A 24,807-nucleotide genomic window follows, 5' to 3' on the forward strand; every position below is an offset into this window, starting at 1 on the left:
TCTAGTATCCACACTCCTTAGTATTTATTCAAATGAACTGAAAACATGTCTACACACAAACCTGCACACGGATGTTTACTGCGTTTTTATTCGTAACTGCCAGATCCTGGAAGCAACCAAGATATCCTTCAGTAGGTGAGCAGATAAACTGTAAGTACATCCAGCTAATTGAATATTACTCAGTACTGAAACAAATGAGCTCTCAAGCTATGAGGAGATATGGAAGGAATTTAAATGCATATAACTAAGTGAAAGAAGCAACCTGGGAAGATTATATACTGTATGATTCCAACTATATGCCATTTTGGAAAAGGCAAAACTATGGTGATAGTAAAAAGATCAGTGGTTGGCAGGGAGGGAGGGATGAATAGGTGAAGCACACAGGAGTTTTTGGGCAGTGGAAGAACTTTCTGTAGTACTATTACAACAGTCGATATATATCATTATACATTTGCCCAAACCTATGAAATGTACAATGCTAAGAGTGAACCCTAATGTAAACTATGGACTCTGGGTGATAATCGTGTCAATATAGGTTCATCGATTGTAATAAATGTACAACTCAGGTGTGGGACGCTATGTGTGTGTAGGGAGGAAGTGGGAATCTGTACTTTGCTCACTTTTGTTGTGAACCTAATATTGCTCTAAAAAACAAGCTTTTTTTAAGTTTAAACAGATAAAGGGGAAACATGATTTTAATCACATGAACTTTTCCAATAATTCAGAGCTTCAGCAAGAATTTCAACTATACCATAGTTTCCATGTCAACTGATCGAGTGACTTTAAAAACTCTGAGCAATCTCTTATTAAAGTTTTGAAATGACTTATTATTCACATGATAATTACCAGGTAAAAAAAAAAAATCCTTTCTCCTTTCTTCCCCTGGCTTCTGAAGCTCGGAGCTTTCTACACTATTCCATTCTTAATAGCCATGTGGAGCAGCATATTCCCTCAAAACAAACGACCACATGGCTCAAGTCCTATTCTGTCAAAATTTTAAGCACTAAAAATGGTTTAAAAATTTTAAGTTGATGTTTGGTAGAAACCAACACAATTCTGTAAAGCAATTATCCTTCAATTAAAAAATTATAAATTAATTTAAAATAAAAAATGCTTTCATAATGCAGTTCATATATCTGAACCAAGGCAATGTAATGAAGCATAACTGCCACTAACAGAAGACGTATTTTAAAGAAAAGTCAACAATTACCTACTTAAAAAGTGCATTTGCAAACAACAGTGGATGCTTCCATTTATTTTCTGGTTGACTGGTGTGGCAAGACCCTCTTGGATACAGAATGTGTTTATAGGCATTCATTTAAATGTTTAAAAAGGTTTTACTTAACCATTCACCTTGCTATTTTGTTTGTAATAAATTCAGATACTAGAAATATTCCTACCATTTGGAAGATATCTGAGATTAAATGGAGACAAAATGAGGGAAGAAGAATCATTTTTATTCAAGTTTCAGTGCTGTCCATGATGGACTGAATTCTTACCACATTGTTAGAAAATTAACTCAACAGGACTTTGCTGGTGGTACAGTGGATAAGAATCTGCCTGCCAATGCAGGGGGCATAGGTTCAATCCCTAGTCTGGGAAGATGCCACAAGCCTTGGAGCAACTAAGCCCGTGTGCCACAACTACTGAGCCTGCGCTGCAACTACTGAAGTCCGCAGCTAGAGCTCATACTCCACAAGAGAAGCCACTGCAATGAGAAGCCTGCGCACAGCAAAGAAGAGCAGCCCTGCTCACCACAATAGAAAGAGCCATGCGCAGCAATGACGACCCAGTGCAACCAAAAGTAAATAAACCAAAGTCACTGAACAGTCGCGACTTGGTTAAGAGAGAACAGGTACAGGCTTAAAGTTTGCAAAGAAGAGACCAGAAGACTATACATATCCAACCCCAAACTGGCTCTCTCTAGCTGTAGGCTAGGAAGCCCTTTACTTTTTATATTTCCTAGTTTATTTACCATGAACATGCAAAGTATGTTCTTAAAATTAAAAACAAAAACAATGCTGCTGGCATACAAAATTAAACAACAAAAATGACATGCGTGTTGTTCACTGAGTATTTAAGACAGGCCCCTGGCCCTGGGAAACCTGTCCAGTGACAGCCCTGGACTGGGGTCCCAATGGAGTTCAAGAAGAAAAGAGTCCTTCACATTCACACATGATGATGTTTCATTTTTCATATTAAGAACATTTATGCCACTTAACTGCAAAGATGGTAAAATGAGCGAAAGCTGTGGATAAGAAATGAGGAATAATACTCTAGAGGCATATGGTCACCCAAGAACACGAATGGGAAACAGATGAAAATAATAAGCAGCCACACTCTAATCGCTATGCTTTTTCTTGAAAAGTCCTAAGTACTGAACAATGGAAAGCACATAGGCCTCCCATTGCAACAATGTGCCTGTTTTAACAGTCTGCGGCAGCAGTATCTTGTAAGTTCAAGAAATCACAATGCCTCCATCTGATGTGCAACATAGGGGATCCAAGTTATGCTCTGCAGCCCACTTTCCAGAGCAAGACAACAAAACAAACAAAACAAGGACTTCCCTGGGGTCCAGTGGTTATGAATATGACTTCCAGGGTAAGGCAGGGGGCACAGAGAGAAAATGCCAAGTATCACATGAAGAATTTTAGATTCTGATGAGCTGTTGAAATGATAATTTATTGATTTTACTTGTTTCTATTTTTATTTTTATTTAAATTTTTATTTTTACTTTATTTTACTTTACAATACTGTATTGGTTTTGCCATACATTGACATGAATCCGCCACTGGTGTACATCCCAATCCTGAACCCCCCTCCCACCTCCCACCCCACATCATCTCTCTGGATCATCCCCGTGCACCAGCCCCAAGCATCCTGTATCCTGTATCGAACATGATTTAAAAGCAAAACACAATCTGGTTTTAACTGTGTTTTGTGATTTACCACTAGAAAAATTTAAATTACATCTGGGGCTCATACTGTATTTTTATTGGACGGCACTGATTTAGGCCAACTCAAGGCAAATTAAAGTGACCATGACGCTGCTGGGGAAGGCAGTCTGCATGATGGTAAGGGAGGCTGGAGTCTCCGAGCACGCATGCTCAGTTGTGTCCCTCTCTTTGCAGGCCCATGGACTGCAGCCTGCCAGGTTCCGTCCATGGAATTTTCCAGGCAAGAATACTGGAGTGGGGTGCTGACCTAGGGATCAAACCTGTTTCTCTTGCATTTCTCGCATTGGCAGGTGGATTCTTAACCACTAGTGCCACCTGGGAAGCCCGCAGTCTCTGCAATCCATTTTCAAATCCTGACTTCATCACTGACTAGCTATGTGAGAACGGACAAGTTGTTTCACCTCCCTGAGTCTGCTCCTCATCTAATAAATGAGACAAATGATCTAAGAGCAGTCTGTTCTGCTACCCAAAAAAAAGTTTCTTTAATGTGAATTAACATAGCTTATGTGCATCTGGTCAGCAGGGGTGAGAAGTTATATCACATGCATTTTCCCCACCATTTTAATGATTTGAAATCATCAGTGGTGGGCTTTCACTATTACAAAGAAAGTTTTAGCTGTAAACAAAACCCTGAAAAAAAACCCCTGAAAATCCTTCAGCAGTTCCTTCCTTTCGTCTAAGAAGCAGACGGTGAGTCGCTTCAGGTACCTTTGCATTTTCCACTTCATCAAGCAACCTGGGGAGCTGCAATAGCACAAACGAGACAGCTAGAGATTCCCACATGTCTTGTTTATTGAGAGGTGTATATTTTTTTGATGAACCTTGATTAGTATATTATCTTAAAGAATGTCTAGGTTTCCAGGAATGTGTTTATGTCATACCAGAAACACTTGCATAACATGCACTGTCATGTCACACTGAAATAGGAAAACTTTTTATTAACTGAGAGAATATTGTGAGCTAACGCAATATTATAGTCTGCTAGGCAGGAGTAGTTAAGTCAGAAACTTTATCTTCATTGTAGAAAATGTCAAGTCACAGAGAAAGACAAATACCATATAATATCACTTATATGTAGAATCTAAAAAAAAGACAAATGAACTTATTTACAGAACTGAAACAGACCCACAGACATAGAAAATAAACTTACAGTTAACCAGGGAGAAGGGGGGGTAGAGATAAATTAGGAGTTTGGGATTAACATATACACACTACCATATATAAAACAGATAAACAACAAGGACCTACTGTATGGCACAGGGAACTATACTTTGTATTTTTTAACAACTTATAAACGAAAACAATCTGAAAAAGAATCACTTTTCTGTACATCTGAAACACAACACTGTAAAGCAACTATAGTTCAATTAAAAAAAGTCTATTAAACGACTAAATATTTTACTGAAATTTGTCTCCTTTTTATAAAGAGGAAAAATTACAATTCTAATACTAATAAATAAAAAATAATTGTAATAAATTACAATTCTAATACTACCAATAATAAGTTTAATACAAATGAAACAACGACAAATATATGTAGCATTGTTGAGCTTTATCTGATGCTCATTAGGCTGAAGTTATCTGTGCTGGATATTTAAGAAAAAATGTTGAAAGACACATTTAAAATGCTGGAAAGCACCTGCTTAGTATAAAAATATAAGTTTTCATGTTAGTAGCATTTCTCTCTTCAAAATGCAAAGGAACTGATAGGGGTAAAGTCAAGTGTATTGTGCTGTGGCAATTGCCTTTTCAATGAATGAACATGGCTTTTTAAAGACAGTGTTTCGCAACTGGGAGGTGGAGAGGCATTATGAGAGGGAATGTGACTTTTCCTTTTGCCAACAATCCTTCCCTTCCCCAAAGGTGGCCATTCATATTTCTACAGGAAAATGCCCATGTACATAAGAAAGATTTTTACTTAATAATTCTGATAGACACTCAACCAAACTACAATTCTAAGATGTCCATTTCCTATTTAAATCACTGGAAAAAGTTATTTCCCATTAGCTCTCCTTTAAGAGCAGGCTCTGACAACTAGGTGATAGGGAAGGAGTGATCAGATCAGGACCCATTTTTTGAAAAAACAGGAGGGATAAGAAGGGAAGAAGAGGCTTTCCTGGTGGCTCAGATGGTAAAACATCTGCCCGCCATGCAGGAGACCTGGTTCTATCCCTGGGTCAGGAAGATCCCCTGCAGAAGATAACGGCAACCCACTCCAGTATTCTTGCTTGGAAAATCCGACGGACAGAGTAGTTCATGGGGTCGCAAACAATCGGACACGACTGAGTGGCTAACACACACAAGGGAAGAAAGAGAAGAAAAGGAAAACAGGGAATATCCTTTAGGGCAGTGGTTCTCCAAATTCAGGTTCGAGAATCACTGCCTTAAGGCATTCCATCATTTTACAGGATTGAGGGGTCTGTTAGGAAACTTTTAAGCTTTAATTCTTTAAATATACCTGTTCAGTACAATTTGAGGGAAAGATTTTTATATGGTCAATTGTATGCTCAAAATCAAATGAAGATTCTAAATTTTGCTTGACCTTGTTCTGTTTCCTGTATGGTTAACCTACTTCTTGAGATTAAAAAAAAAAAAACTAAGCGGAAATAAGGTTATAGGCCAGCAGGTTGGTACAAGGGCTGCTTGCCTTTTTGTGTGGCATAGATCTTGGATCAGTTCTCATCTTTTCAAGACCAAACATCCAATTTTATCACTTCAGCCCGAAATAAACAGGCCCTGGGAAAATGAAACATAAGAGGCTGATAACTCTCACGATCAACTTTTAAATTTACTATGAGAAATATAATTGCTAAGAAGACTAGAAGATTCAGATCTACAGGACCAGCGACACAGAAAATCAAATCACTATCAGCTGACTGAAGGGCAGAGCTGGGCGCTCCCAATTGCAAGTGAGAAATAAGTCCAAAAGGCGGAGGCACCCAGGTCAGCGGCAGGATTCTGGTCTTCAAATTCATACCTGGGCCGATCTTGTCCGCATTTCACCTGGCCCACTAGTCCTCCATTTGGAAAAGGCCTCAGGCATGCTACAAAAAGACTAAAACATCCCTCTGTCTTATCACACTTGGGAGAAACTCAGGGCCTTAATTACCCAGCTCATCAACAGGTATTTACCCGAACACTTATGTACCAGGCTCTATCTAAACACTGCGAATAGAAAAATACCAAGATGACTCCACCACTCCAAAAAATTTACAGTCTAGGAGAGAGGGAGGAATTGGAAAAACAGACACAAGCAGATGATTATAAAACACTGCAGTAAATGAAATGACAGAGCAATGCACAAAGTGCCAAGGGCAACTCCCAGGGACTACACTTAGAATGGCGGGGCTCTGGAAGGCTTTTCCACCGAGCCTGCACCCTCTGCATGGTGGGAGGAAGACCAGGAAAGATGCCCTTCAATTACAAACCTTAGTAAATGGCTGCTGTAATACACGTAATAGTGACAACACGAGCTTCTATTTCTATTTCATAAAACGAAAATTTCTGATTTTAACCCAAATTCTGTGCTCTTTAAAGTGAGGCATTAAATCTGGGCAGTTTCAAATCAAATTGGGTAGAAATAGATATCTAAATAGGTGGAAAAGTCAAATGATGGGTAGTTTAAAAACTGTTTAGATTACTTTCGACAGAAACCATGTTTGCCACATAGAGGTCTTAGTACTGATCTTTAGTCAGGTAGCATAATTTTTATTTGAAAGTCATTTCCTTTAACAGGGTTAATATCCTTAGGTTTACTCTCATTTAAACTGTGGCTTTCCTTAGTAACTATCTTCTACTGTTTTAAAAAGTAGTATGTTCTATCAAGGAGAGATAAAAGCAGGCAATTTTTCATTGCTCTTCAGTTTAATACTTCTTAGGGAAGGGAAAAAGCAAAGAAAAAGCAAAAGCAGGAAGCCTTTTAGATAAATTAATAAATTATAGCAAAATATCTAGGTTTTTAAAGCTTTCCTTTCGTATATCTTATGCTCTGAGATTTGAATCATAACATTTTTCTATGATAAGTCAAAGACTTCGGGGAAATACGATAGCGGAAACAAAATCTAAATCGTCTCAAGTTTCTCATTTCAAACAAGTTAAAACAGATGCGACGCGAGTACGCTGGCCGCTAGCATTGCCTGAGTTCAAAAGTTACCACGTCGAGCTAAGGTGACTCTGACTGCTGCTCAGCCCGCACACCCCCTCCGCCGCACCCCCCTCTCCCCCACCCCGCTCCTGCCCTGAGCAGCCTGAAAGTACAAACGGAGTCCCTTCGGTCCTGCAGCTTACAGTTCTAGCAGGTCTCCTCCGCGAGGGCTTGCTCTGACCTGCTCCACCTCCCACTAGGTATCAGGTGGAAGGACGGTCGCTCCTCCAGGACTGTGCGCGACGCGCTGGGCCACATGGGGGCGCATGCGCGCCGGGGCGCCAGCCCGCCCAACGAGCTCGCGCCGCTCCCGCGGGCTCTCGCCCCACCTGGCGACTGGCTCTGACAGGCTCCTACCCCCGGGGCTTTGTGAGCCCCCACCCCTGAAATCTCAACTGCGCGCGTACTGCTCTGCCAGCCCGTCAGCACCCGGCGCCGAGGCTCGCCCGAGAGGAGCCCAGGCTCGGGAACAGGCCGCAGAACGCGCTCTCATTGGCTGAAGCGCGCCAGGCCTTCCTCCCTGGGGCGCCTGCGCGCAGCCCTGGACGCGGGTTAAAACCCTAGCGGTTCTCAGCCCCGCGGTGACGTCGGCGACCCAGTGATCGCTTGCCTTCCCGCAGCGTAGAAGCCCCCAGTCCCTCCGTTTTCTTACCTCCTGGCCTGGAGGGGGCTGTGCGCATTCACCGGAAAGCTTTAGGAGGCGCGAAGGAGCGCAAACGGATATGAAGGACTAGGTGGTAGGGAGTCGGAAGGTGACTGGGCGGTAGGTAGCCAGGCTTGGCCCGAGGGTCGCCGGAGAGGGCAAGCAGGGAAGGGCGACCGAGCGCGCGCATGCGCTGGCTCTGCTCTCCGCCCCGGCCCGGGTCCCCTCAACCTGCGAGGGGAGGAGGCTGGCTTGGCGGATCAGTCCGCAGAGTGCGTGGGTCTGTCGCCTTAGGACGATTCTCACTTGACAGCTCCAGATTTAAAGGTCTTACTGAGTGTCCTTTGACTTCCTTTACACAAATACCAATGAAAACAATTTATTATCTCCGATTTGCATTTTTGACTTTGGCCCCTTCCGTATCTAGATGTTTTGAAACCTTGAGCATTCTCCACCGTCAGTTTGGGGTTTTTACTGTTAGCTGTATTTCGCTTCTATGGCTTTGGTTATTCCCATAACTGCCACAGATGAAATAAAGCAAATACTATAACCGCTCTCCTCTTTCTCCTCTTTTGGTACTGTTGACCGATGTGGGGGAAATAACCCCAAAACCCAAGACCTCCCTTTGTTTTAGCCCTAAGGGTTCTTGACTACTCATTCGTTAGAAACAATCTGGTCAATCTGTGGTCTGTTCCATCCAATCCCATTTTCCCTAAAAGCTTAATTTACCATCTTCTGCATCTTCATCCTTTCAAATCCAACCTTGCCACGAGCATCAAAATGGCTTCATATTTCTTTCTTTTCTCTGAGTTTTAGTTACCAGCTACAGAAAAAACAAGTTTCTAACTGTCCACTTACTGTTCAGTTCAGTCGCTCAATCGTGTCCGACTCTGCGACCCCATGAATCGCAGCACGCCAGGCCTCCCTGTTCATCACCAACTCCCGCAGTTCACCCAGATTCACGTCCATCGAGTCCGTGATGCCATCCAGCCATCTCATCCTCTGTCGTTCCCTTTCTCCTCCTGCCCCCAATCCCTCCCAGCATCAGAGTCTTTTCCAATGAGTCAACTCTTCGCATGAGGTGGCCAAAGTACTGGAGTTTCAGCTTTAGCACCATTCCTTCCAAAGAAATCCCAGGGCTGATCTTCAGAATGGACTGGTTGGATCTCCTTACAGTCCAAGGGACTCTCAAGAGTCTTCTCCAACACCACAGTTCAACAGCATCAATTCTTCGGAGCTCAGCCTTCTTCACTTGTCCTCAAAGGTACTTCAAACTGATGGTAATGTCCAAACCGAATTTATTTCCTAGGTACTGAATTTCAGTGATGGCAATTAGTCACCCAGTTTGTCCATATTGGAAAACTGGGCCTCTTTATGGACATCTGCCTCACTTCCCATATACCATTCATGAGGGTATTCATTCTACATTTTATCATAGTAAGGCATTTTGCTAAGTGCTAGGTTTTAGCTTTTTTATTCTTGTGAGGTTATAGACTTATTTCAGTAATGCTGCCATTACATATTCTGGGAACTCCTTTAAGAAATACTTTCAGTCCTCTTAGTCACCACTTAATTCTTTTTAAATCAGTCCCCTTACTCAGACATTTCTCTAAATGATTTAAATTATGGTTTGAAGTATCAAATCAAGGATTGAGGATGACTACCTTGGAGAATGACTGCTGCAGATTCTCCAGATGGCTTCAGAAAAGGAGTTTAAACTTCCTAAGGTAGTTTGAAAGGTACAATTCTTGTTTGGATATTTAAGTTCTGGCATATTTGTTTAAAATACTGTTGTCTTTAGTCATACCTAATGTACATAATTACAAATCTTCAAGAAACATTATTTTAAGATGCACTGATGGAAAATTTAAGAGAATAAAATTTTTGGTATAACTCAGAAGGTATTCTGGAATTTTAGTGTTTGAGTCATTTTCCAGTATTATTTTTACTACTCTAGAGTACAAATGTAGAGCAGGCTTTAGACACTGGACTGAGTGTTCACCAAATTTACTTCAGACCCCTAACGGTTGTTCTGAAAGCTCCAGACACCTGCTTGCATACTTTTTCCTTTATGTCTCCCTCTTATTAAATGCTGCACCATTCCTGAGTTTACCTAAAGAGAAGTCAAGTAATTTCAAAAATCATTTGCAGTATGGCAAAACTTCTAAATTGCATACATCAATCAAAATTTTTAATGTCTGAAAACTACTGACATACTACACATCAATAAAGAGCAAAAGCTGAATATAGTGAAAACTATCTATTTTTATTGCCTTTTATTTTCAACAATGATTACTTGAACTTAAAAAAAAAAAGCCTTTGTAACTAATGGTTATTGAAAAGCCAAACCTTTCCGGCCCACTTCATATTCTCTTTCAGCCATTTCAGGGCAGAACAATGTTCCAAACTATAAACCTGTTCCTTATTAACATTGACGGTCATGTGCTTAATGAAAAGCTTTGGATCTGATATACGAGCAGCCATAATTAATCTTTCCACTGCAGCTTGATAATCATCCTTGCTCCGAGATTTGTTTTCTTCAGATCTACAAAGTGAACACCTCACAAAGTCAGAAACTCTAAAAGGAAGGTATATAGTTTCTTTAAAAGACAGTAATTTACGTGTATTAATTCTAAGCTATGACAGTCTTTCAGTGGCTTTCATACTTGTTTGACTAAGATGCACAGTAATAAAGACACTTTATATTGTGACCCAGTATGAACCTGCTACATAAAAACTGAAATAAAAGTTTCACAGAATAAGACTTACCCTTATGACCCTATATTCTATTCTGGTTTGTTTTTTAAAAGAAAATGGTTGCAACCCCCTAAATTGATTTCACTACCCAAACAGGCTACAACCCGCAATCTGGAAACAATCATCTAGAACACAACTTATTACCTCTCTCTTTGTCATTAATAACTATATAATTAATTATTATAATGCATAAAGTAATATTACATTTAATCAAGTTTGGAGATACTAACATTCCATGTTTTACCTTGATACAACTATTTTTAATTGTAACTATATACTTAATATGAAGCTCACATCTGGTAACAGAAATAGTTGCTGTATGCCTTTACTCAATTTCCAGTTATTTTCTTCAGTTCTGATTTAAGGTATTTCACTAACGTGCTATAATTTGCTTTTTTTTTTTTCTTTTAGAATTTACTTTTAAACTAATTTTCTACCAGTCTCCAAATTAAAAACAGACTCATACATTATAGCTATTTCTCCTGTGGGATAGGGAGTAAGAAGTATATAAAATAGAGATGTAGCTGTTACTAGCATCACCTTGTCCTCTGCGTTCACTGCGTCCTGCCCTGGGCACACAGAGGGTCCGGCAGCAAAGCCCAAGTGTAAGTGTACCTGCATTAGCACCAAGTGTGATCCACAGAGTGGGGGAGTGAGGACTTCCACTTGGAACAGGAATCAGTGATCACAGGGAGCAAAGATTGGTCAGGCTGCTTCTAGTACATTCTAGCTTAGGATTAGTGTCTGAAATCTGGGCATATGCCAACTACGTGCAGTTTTTGACAGTCTGAAGATGAATTAAATTCTCTCTCAGAGGTTAATGTAACAAAGCAGGGCTCAGTATGATAATAATAATAGAGAAAACAATATTGGTTTGGACAAAACAGAGGCTCTAGGCATGCCGCTAGTTATGGACTGGTGTCACAAGTACCACCTCCCCCCCAACCTACATTCAATAATGCATAGAGACTGCATATGTGTGGGGAAAGGAAAGTTATAAGAAAACCAAACCCTCATTAGGATAATGGGGAATGCAAATAACTCATGCTACTGTAGTGCACAGTCATAAATACAAGGGATGGGGAAGCCTGGTGGGCTGTCGTCTATGGGGTCGCACAGAGTCGGACACAACTGAAGCAACTTAGCAGCAGCAGCAGAAAAGAGCTCTAGCAAAAAAACTAATTTTAGTGAGTTTAAAATGTTTCAGGTCTCTTGCATTTCTTGAAATTTTGACAGCAGAGACTGATTATTCCCTTGTTCCAGATTTTAAGGATGTTTACTACAGTGAACAACTTTGAAAGACAAAGATAGCTTCTCCTCTGGGAGTCAAAGACAGGTTTGCTTACAGCCTTACAAGGTGGAGACGCCTTTCTACCTGAAGAGCAAAGGGGCAGGCATGCTGATAATCCATTAGAAAAGACCTGGGATCCTAAGTTCAGAATTCCTCTCCTGTAATGGAGCTCACTTCATGTACAGGTATCCATCAGGGTTCGAGTGTGGGGCTTGGGAGCAAGAGGAAGAGATGCAAATCTGCAGATAATCCTGCTGCTTGCTGTGCCACGGGTGATCAAGTCCTGTCTCCAACCTGCAAGTCTTGTGTCTTATGCCAGGACCTGTGAAACTGCGGCAGGCTCATTGATAGCTTGCAAATAGGTGAAATGTCAGAGCCTTCACAGATCTGGTCACGAAGGTCAAAAAGGGCACTGTAGCTTCCTCCTTGTTTTCTCCTGGACCACTCACTCTGAAAGAAGTTAGCTGTCATGCCATGAGGACACTTGAGGAACTTATGGAGGGGCCCGTGTGGTGAGGAGCTGAGGCTTCCTGCTGAGAGGCATGAGTGAGCTAGCTGGGAGATGGATCCTCCCGCCTCAGTGAAATCATCAGGTGGGAGACTGCAGGTCCTGACCACATCCTGACTCCAGGATGTGAGAGACTGAGCCAGAACCATCTGGCTAAGGTCCCCCAACATTCCTGACCCACAGGAACTAAGATAATTTCTGCCATTTTAAGCCACTAAGTTTTGGGATAACATGCACTGTTAAGAGATAGCTAACAGAATATTCAGTCTGAAGATCTGGTTTTTAACACCAGTAAACTGAAATAAAATTCTTGATAAAATACTCTCAAACAGGAGTCCTGTGAGACCCTTATCTTACAAGTTTCCTGGATAAAGCTGACAAGAAATTGGAATGGTGCACAACTACATCCTGGGTCTTTGAACAAAATGATCGGAAAGGATGCCACTCTGGTCCAACAGCCACACAGTAATATTCATGCACTTCTTACAACATTTTAAAATATTGAAACTAGGCTGATGGCTTTATTTTCAACAGGATCCTTGACTGAATCTAATAAATGATCATGTATTTCCCTTTTAGACCTGGTTCTTACATCTTTTGTGTTGACCACAAAAAATAACTTCCAGGTACCTATTTGAAAACCACCAGTAAAGGACAAAGGTCCATATCTAAAGAAGGCCCATCTCTTTGGCTATCTAACAAGATCTTTGCAACTGTTAGAGTGTTTATTGAAAGGTACTAACTTATTTAGTTTTAAATCTCAAATAGGTCAAATCCTTTCTCAATGTGTTACCAAAGTTTGCCAATACACACATGCACAAGTACATAAACATATATATATATGCAAATGCTTTATATATTATATACACAAATAGATAAAACATTTACATCCTAGGGCAGGTGTAGGGAGTCATGACCTACTGTCAGGATGCAGTTAGAATTATTTCAACCAACCTTTTTAAAACTATCTGCAGCATCTGTGTAGAAGTTCCAGGACTCTGAATACTACTAGCATTAGATACCAGGAAGATTTCAATAGCTAAAAGCATTTCAATTTCAGACAAATAGGATGGAATCAGTAGAAGTTTTCGGTACAAATTTCCTTCCAATGGTGGGTAGCAACCCAGTGAAAGAGCACCTGAAAATCAAGTAACAAATCAAACTTTACTAACACTCCAACAGGTGAAAACACAGGCTTCCAAAATATCTATAGGTGATAATTATTTTTGTTTCAGAATAAATCTTCACATTAGAGGCAGATTTATTGCATTAAATTATATGGTAGTGAGCTTATCCTAGTATATTTGAGATCATTCTTTGTAAAATGTTTTTGAAATATTAAGTATGACGTGAGAAATTTTCAAAACTGCCCACTTACTTTAAGCCATAGTCAATACAACATAATAAAATATTTCCACTAGATGTGATTATAAAGACTGAAAGTTTTTTCAAGTGTTTGTTAACCTGTGTGTGAAGATAAATCCAAAGAGAGTTCCATCAATATTTAAAATGTCAACAGTGTTGGGAAATGTGATGCTCTGAAGACCGACCAGTGACTATAAATTACTCATTTTATTTTATAACTCAGGTACATTAGGAAAAAAAAAATACTCTTTATAACCTCACTTGTATAAGTCCCTAAAGCTTCACTGCATATGAAAATCAGGCATAGGTGTATTTACATAAGAGGAAAAGTACTAATAAGAAAGGTACTGAATTATACTCAGGCATTAATTGCTTTAATACATTGCTTAAAAAATGTCTTTAAAAATAAATTATTACCAGGGTTGAAAGAATCTGGGGGACGAGGGAGTGAATCAATGCATATGGGGTTTCTTTTTCATTTGATAAAAATGTTCTAAAATTGATTGTGGTGATGGTTGCACAATTCTGTATATACACTAAAATTACTGAATTATACATATTTAAATGGGTAAACTGTGGTATTTGAATTTTATCTTAATAAAGCTATTAATTAAAAATTTTAAATGGCTAAGTTTAGCTGTTTTAATACAAAATTTCATCTTCAGCTAAAAAACATAAAGATCATAGAAATCTCAGTTAGATGATTCCAAGTTAATAATTTGTTTCTGCGGCATATATAAATGCCTTCTGATGGCATTTTCCCCAAATCAGTTATTTGGAAAAAAATAATCCCATTAACATCAATTCTAAAAACTAAAATCGAGAAGTTATAGCAAATAGTAACTTATATACTTTGTGGTGTGATTTCTACCAGTCTGCGGAGAGAGTATGAGGAGTTGAAACATAACCACAAAATTGAAATGAGGTGTTATGAACCAACAGTTCCACCCTGCCTCTAGATTTCTGATCATCCTTTAAAAAAAATTCAGTTTTCAAAACTTTTTATTGTAACTGGCAATAAGAAATACATTTTACATAATGACCTAGCACACATATAAGAATATCAAATAATACATAATCTTATTATCTGCAATGCATACTAATATTTTCTTTCACATCTCATTGGTGAAGTAAAAGTTACCACTTGCTAAACTGATCCCAGTTGGCAACATGAGAAACACTTCCACTTCTAAGAGGTTTCTGTTGGCGCCGATGGAGTGGCTGGGATGTTTGACACATACGGCACAATGGTGACAAGAGTAGGTACTCAAATGTTTGTTATACAGATGGTAGTGGTAGAACTGGAAATTTATGACAAATCACTGCATGAAGGCAGAAAAGAATTCCTTTGTAGATCACAGAATTGTATTCTAATTAAAATACCTGCGAGGAGGTTGGGACTAGAGGAAGTATTCCTTTTCTAGGCTTACTTGTTAGAAAAGAACAACTGTTAACAGATGAACAAAGTCCCATTACTGACAGCCATGTGGAAACCCGTTACCTATCACGTTGCACAGTAATGACAGCCTCTGTACTTCCTGTGTGCCTGTTTTAAGATATTCTAACCAGAAAGGTCAGGGATAAGTACACATTCCTGAAACTTCATTTTACCAAGGGTTTTACTCCTATATATTTATAAAATATGCCAAATTGGTTCAAATTCTGTCATTTATTTCCTTTTCATATCCTCCAGTGGACATGCCAATATGCAAAGAAATAAAAATATAGTAATTAGAAATAAGAGACATAACAGGTTTCAAAAGAGCACAAATCTGTGTAGACCACTGTTTTTAAACATGTATAAACCGATCTTTTTATATATTTAATGTCACACTGTGAATATTATACATAGATGTCAGGTTAGAAAATCAAATTCAAAACCAATATATCAAAATTAAAGTTTAAAATGTAACTTACTTTTGTAGTGGGCTCTGGCTTTGAGCCATAAACAACTCCTTCCTAAAGAAGTAATTAATCTTCTAAGAAAGGAAAAATCAATAGGGATGCTCTTTGAAATCATGAATTCAGCTACAGAGGATGACATACCAAGGCTGTTGCTTTCTATACAGGCATCTAGAAGTTTATTAAAAAGTAGGCTATACTGTGAGACCTCCACAGTTTCTGAAAAAAAAAAAAAAATTGATAAAATGAAACTGATCTACTTTCATCTCTCAAACTTCTCTTTTACTCCTTTCCCCTCTACTCTCCTTGGCCCATTCCTACCCAATGTAGGAGACAGTCACCAAAATGCAATCATCTTATACACTAAGTTAACAAAAAAAAGCATTCAACAAAAGCAAAACGGTGTGCCACTTTGTAATGGAGAATGTGAAAGGAATGTGACCATAGAGGCTGCAGTAACATCCATGTCCATGGTTTCCCATGTGACTGCATCTGTACGGTTCTGTCTGCATTCTGTCTATAGTGTGGACCTCAGACTCCTGTTACTAAAAATAAAACGACCACTCACAAATATTCACTCTCAAATTAAAAAACACCAAAACCGTCCTTTCTGGGGTATGTCTATTCCTTTCTGCCTTTCATTCAGAAGAAAGTGAAGTCACTTGGAGACTTCTAACTCTTTTATTCGCTATATTCAATTAGGTGGGTCTATGACCTAGACTCTAGGTCTTTAATGGGCTTCCCTTGTGGCTCAGCTGGTAAAGAATCCGCCTGCAATGCAGGAGACCTGGGTTCAACCCCTGGGTTGGAAGATCCCCTGGAGAAGGGTAAGGCTACCCACTCCAGTATTCTGGCCTAGAGAATTCCATGGACTGTATAGTGCATAGGGTCACAAAGAGTTGGACATGACTGAGTGACTTTCACTTTCACGGTCTTTATCACTTTTGCATTTTTCAGTGGTCCGGGCCTTATCAGGAAATTTATCTTCTTACCTTATACCAGAGGAACTATGTCACTCCCTGACCCCAAAACTCAGGGGATCCCCAGCTACACATAGAAAAGTAAATTCTTTTAGCCTGCCATTCAGGGTCTTCCAATATCTGGCACAACTATCTGATCAATCTCACTATTATTACTTTGTTTCAGTATTAAGATAACTGTATATCAACAGCTAGTTCTACAGCAACCATTGTACCAGAGATACTAAAATAAAGAAAACCTCATTGACTTTAAGAAGCTTACTATCTAGAGGGAGAAAAGGATAAGAATGCTAATGACAATACAGAATCTCAGTGGAATACATGGGAAAATGGAGACTGACAAAGCACTGAGGGGAGGCCTTCAAGTCAATGTTTTCATTAAACATGAACCCATGCCCTGAACCCACCGCTCAGCTCACTCCTGACCCAAAGCTTCTGCTGTTTCCCTTGACATGGACTCTCTCCTGCTACTGACCTATGACCTGCAAGCGTTCAGTACTACCTGCCACTGCCCACGTGGGCATCTCTTTCTTTGAACTTGTCATCTGCTGTATTTCCTCCATTTATTCCATGTTTTTCTATGTTACAATGGAGACTAAGTTCAATCTTTGTTACATGATTAATTGACTTGTTTGCTGATGACTTACTTGACAGAGGAAGGAAAAGGGGAATGATGAAATGCTGCTTTCAGGAACTGCTGACAGACAACCCAAAGATAAGCATTTCTGCCTTTTTAAAAAAAAACTATCAGGAAAGCATATTCAATTTGCAGAGAACACATTTTACAAAAACAAATATCATTAAAAATATATGCTAGAATATATAAAATTCAACCAAGACAGGTGGAGAACTGTTTCTTATTAAATACCAGATGGGCCAGAGATAATTAAGCTAGACTTTCACATAACATACCTTGAGAATTTTGAAAACCTGGTAGATTTTGCAAAACTTCAAATGTCTGTCTGTAAAGACTCTTCGCTAAGATTTCATGTGCGATTGTACAGAGCAGATTATGCCGATTGAGCACATCCAGTCGATCACAAGGCCATACTGGTGTATTAATGATCCACTCAGACTCTTACAAGAAGGAAAAGTACAAGCACTTTACACCATGAAAATTACTTAACAGTATAATCACAACTAATGTTTTTAAATATCTTTTGGAGAAAGTGGCAAAACTTAAATATGCACACTCAGAAAGATAACCACAGCTCAGATTTATTAGAAACAATGTATATAGTGATGATTAGCATCCTAAGAAGATGCAAACTAATGACCACTGTTATTTTAATTTTTTACTAATTCTTCATTTTTCTAAATGTACTAATCAGTTATTGATTCTGAAGTTAATGATTACTTTTATATGATGTTTAAGATTATAATGTGTATGTTACACTGTAAAATATTATTTGTGTGGACAAACTGAACAATTTTACAGTAAAGAATACATAATTTAATTAGTTTTGGTATTCTTGGGGAATAGCTTTTCCCCACAATATCTGCCTATTTAAAATTTTTAAAATAAAATATTTGCTATGTACAAGTTAACATCTATCATATATAAATAATAAAAGCATAATAATAAAAAGAACACTTAGGTAACCAACACATAGCTTAAAAAAAAAGAGAGAGTATTACCTATACTGAAGTTCCTTAATTTCTGCCAGTTTTCACATTGAGAAAAACAATGGCAGACTGTAGTACAGAACACCGAGGTGCTAACATGGTAGAAATGTCAGTATTTTACTGTTTACCTATTTCCCTCAATCATTATACACGTGATGGGACACATAATGAATTGCTGTCATATAACAGTCAAATCACATTTCTGCATTATTTTTCAACTGGACTAAGAGCAGGAGTTATGCTTTTGTGCCCTTTCCAGCATGGTAAATACAGAAAGTATTACAGAAAGATTTGGTAATTCAAGTATATAATGCCGAAATAAAGCCTCCAGTATGGAGAAGAAAACTTTAAAACAGGAGCTTGTTTTAAAATTACTAGAGCCCACTTGACTGGTAGACTTGATTTATACTACCTACGAGGCAACATTTTACAAATATTCAGTTCAGTTCAGTTCAGTTCAGTCACTTAGTCGTGTCCGACTCTCTGCGATCCCATGAATCACAGCATGCCAGGCCTCCCTGTCCATCACCAACTCCTAGAGTTTACCCAAACTCATATCCATCAAGTCGGTGATGCCATCCAGGCATCTCATCCTCTGTCATCCCCTTCTCCTCCTGCCCCCAATCCCTCCCAGCATCAGGGTCTTTTCCAAGAAGTCAACTCTTTTGGCATGAGGTGGCCAAAGTATTGGAGTTCCAGCTTCAGCATCAGTCCTTCCAATGAACACCCAGGACTGATCTCCTTTAGGATGGACTGGCTGGATCTCCTTGCAGTCCAAGTGACTCTCAAGAGTCTTCTCCAACACCACAGTTCAAAAGCATCAATTCTTCAGCACTCAGCTTTCTTCACAGCCCAACTCTCACATCCATACACGACCACTGGAAAAACCATAGCTTTGACTAGATGGACCTTTGTTGGCAAAGTTATGTCTCTGCTTTTGAATATGCTATCTAGGTTGGTCCTAACTTTCCTTCCAAGGAGTAAGCAAATATTAGTGCTCTACAATTACTAGCTCATTTACACAGATACCTTCATTAACCTACTTGTAAAGTGATTAAATCAATAATGAAGAGAAATGCTTAAGAGACTAAGAACACAAACTAGTAATTCACAAAAGAGCTAAGTACAAATGGAAACAAAAATAGTTAAATTCTGTAATAAGCAATTAAATGCAAAATAAAACAGTGAATATCACTTTTATCCTATCAAACTACCAGCAAGATAGGAAAAATAATAATATTCAAAGGTGCCACGGTTGTTTTGTAACTTCAAACGCTGGTAAGATGACTATAATTAGCAAATTTCTAAAGGTGTAGAGTGCTTCTGAATTCTACTCACATATTTAAACCTAGAATGGAATATTCAGAACAGCCAGATTAGGGTTTACCTAAACTAACATGCACCAGTTTGTCAGATAACTAAACACCATGAAATTGGGCAGTAACATCCGTATTGTCAATGCACACCCATGGCCCTAACAGGACAGGATGTATAGATGGCACCTATGCAATAGTTCTCTAAGGCTTTTCTCACAAAGGGAAGCTTTCTAACAAACTCAAAATAATGTGCTGCAAATCTGAATGGCACCAAGGGCAAATATGCCAACATTTACCAAAAAGCTTTAAACTGCCCTTACCTTTGCCCAACAATTCCATCAGAATTTATCCTAAGGGCATACTAAAGATTTAGCAGGGATGTTTAGAAGGGATTACTGTTTATCATAGCAGTTTAAAAACCAGCTAGTTCAAGAAAAGTGGATGCATGGACATATCACAGAAAAAATGTCCAAGAAAAGACTTCTGCCTAAACAAAATGCAAGGTATAAAAGAGTCTGTATAGCAACACTATGGTATTATTTATAACATTGGAAGGGTAGCTAAATAAGAATTTTTTTTATCATCAGTTTTGCTTCAGTTTATTTCAGTTCAGTCGCTCAGTCGTGTCCGACTCTTTGTGACCCCATGAATCGCAGCACTCCAGGCCTCCCTGTCCATCACCAACTCCCGCAGTTCACTCAGACTCACATCCACCGAGTCAGTGATGCCATCCAGCCATCTCATCTTTGGTCGACCCTTCTCCTCCTGCCCCCAATCCCTCTCAGCATCAGAGTTTTTCCAATGAGTCAACTCTTCACATGAGGTGGCCAAAGTACTGTAGTTTCAGCTTTAGCATCATTCCTTCCAAAGAAATCCCAGGGCTGATCTCCTTCAGAATGGACTGGTTGGATCTCCTTACAGTCCAAGGGACTCTCAAGAATCTTCTCCAACACCACAGTTCAAAAGCATCAATTCTTCGGCACTCAGCTTTCTTCACAGTCCAACTCTCACATCCATACATGACCACTGGAAAAACCACAGCCTTGACTAGACGGACCTTAGTCAGCAAAGTAATGTCTCTGCTTTTGAATATGCTATCTAGGTTGGTCCTAACTTTTTTTCCAAGGAGTAAGTGTCTTTTAATTTCATGGCTGCAGTCACCATCTGCAGTGATTTTGGAGCCCCCAAACATGAAGTCTGACACTGTTTCCCCACCTATTATCCATGATGTGATGGGACTGGATGCCATGATCTTTGTTTTCTGAATGTTGAGCTTTAAGCCAAATTATTCTCTCTCCACTTTCACTTTCATCAAGAGGCTTTTTTTGGGGAACTTCCTAATGTTCAAGCTGGTTTTAGAAAAGGCAGAGGAACCAGAGATCGAATGGCCAACATCTGCTGGATCATGGAAAAAGCAAGGGACTTTCAGAAAAACATCTATTTCTGCTTTATTGACTATGCCAAAGCCTTTGACTGTGTGGATCACAATAAACTGTGGAAAATTCTGAAAGAGATGGAATACCAGACTACCTGACCTGCCTCTTGAGAAATCTGTATGCAGGTCAGGAAGCAACAGTTAGAACGGGACATGGAACAACAGACTGGTTTCAAATAGGAAAAGGAGTACATCAAGGCTGTATATTGTCACCCTGCTTATTTAACTTATATGCAGAGTACATCATGAGAAATGCTGGACTGGAAGAAACACAAGCTGGAATCAAGATTGCCAGGAGAAATATCAATAACCTCAGATATGCAGTTTTGCTTATCCATCCCTTATTATTTCTCTATAATGACTAAGTATTACTTCAGTTCAGTTCAGTTGCTCAGTCGTGTCCGACTCTGAGACCCCATGAATCGCAGCATGCCACGCCTCCCTGTCCATCACCAACTCACATAAAGGCAATAAAAGAAAGAAAAAGTGAAAGTGAAGTTGCTCAGTCGTGTCCGACTCTTTGCGACCCCATGGACTGTAGCCTACCAGGCTCCTCAGTCCATGGAATTCTCCAGGCAAGAATATTAGAGTGGGTTGCCATTTCATTCTCCAGGGGATCTTCCCAAACCAGGGATTGAACCCGGGTCTCCCGCATGGCAGGCAGACGCTTTACTGTCTGAGCCACCAGGGAAGCCCAATAAAGGCAATAAAAGTTACTTTAAAATTTAAGAGCAGTTTCTCAACAAATAGCATAACTTTTTTTAAAACAAAAATTTGTATTCTATAATGTTAAAAGATACTTATTCTTCAGCCTCCAAACCTTGATTATAAAATTGTGGTTTTAAGGGTTTTTTCCTCCTTTTTTTAAATGCTGGTAAGGGTATAAGGCAAGGTAGGAATTTGTCGCTCATCTGCCAGGAAACAAGATGCTGAGCAAGAGTTTAAAATGTGAGAGTGAAAACATGAAAAGTCAAAACAATGGAGTAATTCTCACCAAAACGTCTGCTGCACAATAAATAAAAACGTGTAAAATATTCAACAGTTCTCAAACGAAGTGTATGTAAACCCCTCCTTTAAAAAGTTTAATAGGTAATAATTGCACGTTTTTAAAAGGAAAAAATACGGGAAAAATATGTAAGCTAATCTGCCTCTCATCCCTGTCCTCCAAACACTCAATTCTTCTTCCCAGAAGCAACCACCATCAAGTTTCTTATGTATCTTTCTGCAACTATCTTAAGGGTATAAAGCAAAGATGTATGTATCCATTAAAAAAATTTTTTTTACACAAATGGTAGCATACTGTGTACACCATTCAGGCCATTCCTTTTTTATTTGGTAATAAATCCTGGAGATCATTCCAGTGAGTATCTGTGGCTCTAACTCATTCTACTCCATCATATGGCTATTACACAGCTTCACTAACTGTTACATCCTTAATGGACACTTAAGTTATCTGGAATTCTTTGTTATCATTGTTGATGGTAAAAAAAATGAGATTTCATATAACTTACAGTGCATACCTTCAAATATAGAAATAATGTGTTTGTAGGACAAATTCCTAGAAATGGAGTTAATAGATTAAAGGAAATATGCATTACTAAATTTTGACAGATATTTTGTCAAAAAGCCCCTAAAGACAATCTGCGTGAAGGTTCATTCCTTTATACCCTCACAAAAAGCATATCACTAAACTTTAATCTTTGCTGGTCTGACAGGTGCTTAGGATTTTAGTATTTATTTCTCAGTTATTACAAGCGAGATCAAGACACTTGTATTTCCTTTCTTGACAATGACCTGTTCACTGCGGAACCCCCTGAAGAACAAAAAAGTTTTGGCGACAACTTAACATACTTCTGTGGATCCTTTTTCAGAAGAAATAAAATTTTACTTATGAAAAATGACTTTCAATTGAAAAGGTCATTGCAAAAGAAAATCTTGTGTTGATAACTGACAGAATTTAAAAAGATAATCTCAAAACTGAAACATCAAAATTGTAAAAATTCTAAATCTCCATAGCCCACTCCATACCCCTCCCACAAATACTCCAGTTAGAGAAAGACTGGTTTTGCCAGAAACTTTTAGGCAGATGATCACTTATACCCATTTTTACCAACTATTTTACCCTTCCCATTTTCTTACCACATTTTTTCTTTCTCATGGAGCTTGTGAACTCTGGCTTGCATTTTGCTACTTCCTCTTTTTATAAACATTCTGTTTTGTATTTGTATATTTGTATTTTGTGTTGTATCTTTCTGTTTTGTTAATCTTTCTCCCAGGAAACTTCACTGGCTACATTTGTTAAGTTGAAGAAAACCTTTTCCAACAAGCTTTTGATCACAAAGTCTAATCACAACCTCTATATTCCACAAAATCTCAGCATTCGATAAATGCAGGTGTTTTATATATAGATAAATATGTACATATGCTAGTTTTGTGCATAAGTGCAAAAGCTTTCAATTTTATTTACTTATGGATTTTATTCTGTCTTCTACCTAAACTCTGAGATTCTTGAGGTTTCTTCATTCTTGTTTTTAAAACAAGAGGGTTTATTTCTCTCTCGTGTATAAGAAGTCCAAAAGCTGGCACCAGCTCTGGTGTGCACAGCACTGAATGGTTCATCAAGGACTGCATCTGCTTCCTCTCATTAGATCCTTGTAAAAATGCTTGCTTGTAACACTCATCCCAGGTGCTCTTCCTTCTAAAGCACCAGCTTGTTTGTAGTAACTGTTTCCACTCTATGTTGCTGTTCCTGGTCACCAAACGGGCTTCTCTCCCCTCATACTGTACCTTTTCTTAACAATTCAGACCCTTATCGGCTTCATTTACATATACAGCAACTCCGAACACTGGGGAAAATACATCACAGACACAAGGTTAATATCCATAATACATGGAAGGTCCTGTGAACAAGAGCCAGGGATATCACTCTGGGACCCAGTGGGCTGCAATGAACTGGAAATTACCTCCAGTTGTCAGTCATCTTGTTATAGACTTGTGAATGGTGGCTTCCACGTTCCTGGGCCAAGAGTAGCCGTGCGTGGCAGTCATGGGTCCTTGTCATCACTCACTGGTCCTATGTTGCCACTGAATCGCACACCAGCCGCTCTCGCTTTCCTTCAGGTGGTTGCTCACTCAGTCGCTCAGTCGTGTCCGACTCTTTGCGACCCCATGGACTGTGTAGCCCACCAGGCTCCTCTGTCCATGGAATTTTCCAGGCAAGAATACTGGAGTGGGTTGTCATTTCCTTCTCCATCTTCATTCTTATTTATCCCATTTTATCAAATAAAATCTGCTTGATGGCCTAAGTAGCCAAAGCTATATTAGATGCTGTGCTACTACTTTGCTCTCTAAATTATATTTACCTCATGCCCAACTGACCTTAGTTGCTTCTGCTGGCTTAACTGCATTGGAATTTCTGTTAGATGAATTGACTTACTAGGGAAAACAAGCTTTATTGTCTTGGTTTGGAGCCAGCTTGTCGGCACATGCAAAGATAGGGTTTATACAGATTGCAATCAGGATTTCCCTGTTTCAGCAGCTGAAGCTTGGGCTCTGAAGCTGGGCTGTCTTGGATTAAATCTGGCCTCCACATCTTACTTGTTATGTCATTTTAGGCAAGCTGCTTATTGTTTCTAACAAGATTTTCTTATCAGTAACATGGGGATTGTAATAATTTCAAACTCATAGGGTTTCCATGAAGATTAACTGAGATAATCAGGTAAAGCATTTCTATGGTGCTGAGGTCAAAGTAACAACTAACTTTTCAACAAAGGTTCATACAGTTTCTCTTTAAAGCTAGGTTAACATTCTTTCATTTTACACAACCACCTTTCCTACCCACATGAACACTACAGGCTTAGGTCAAATTATCACCCACCATTTA

General features: G+C 39.1%; 2 protein-coding genes across 2 annotated transcripts in view; both read right to left on the reverse strand.

The window, feature by feature from the left end:
- TCAIM (T cell activation inhibitor, mitochondrial) overlaps positions 1-7,781 on the reverse strand; it is a 36,951-nt gene extending 29,170 nt beyond the window's left edge. Inside the window, exon 1 of the mRNA XM_052639063.1 lies at positions 7,754-7,781. Coding sequence (XP_052495023.1) covers positions 7,754-7,781 — 28 coding nt within the window. The remainder of the gene's footprint in view (positions 1-7,753) is intronic.
- A 2,288-nt stretch (positions 7,782-10,069) lies between these two features.
- TOPAZ1 (testis and ovary specific TOPAZ 1) overlaps positions 10,070-24,807 on the reverse strand; it is a 62,702-nt gene continuing 47,964 nt past the window's right edge. Inside the window, 4 exon segments of the mRNA XM_052639053.1 lie at positions 10,070-10,289; positions 13,255-13,438; positions 15,583-15,786; positions 17,460-17,624. Coding sequence (XP_052495013.1) covers positions 10,070-10,289; positions 13,255-13,438; positions 15,583-15,786; positions 17,460-17,624 — 773 coding nt within the window.

Source organism: Budorcas taxicolor, chromosome 1, assembly GCF_023091745.1.
Source record: "Budorcas taxicolor isolate Tak-1 chromosome 1, Takin1.1, whole genome shotgun sequence".
Classification (NCBI taxonomy): domain Eukaryota; kingdom Metazoa; phylum Chordata; class Mammalia; order Artiodactyla; family Bovidae; genus Budorcas; species Budorcas taxicolor.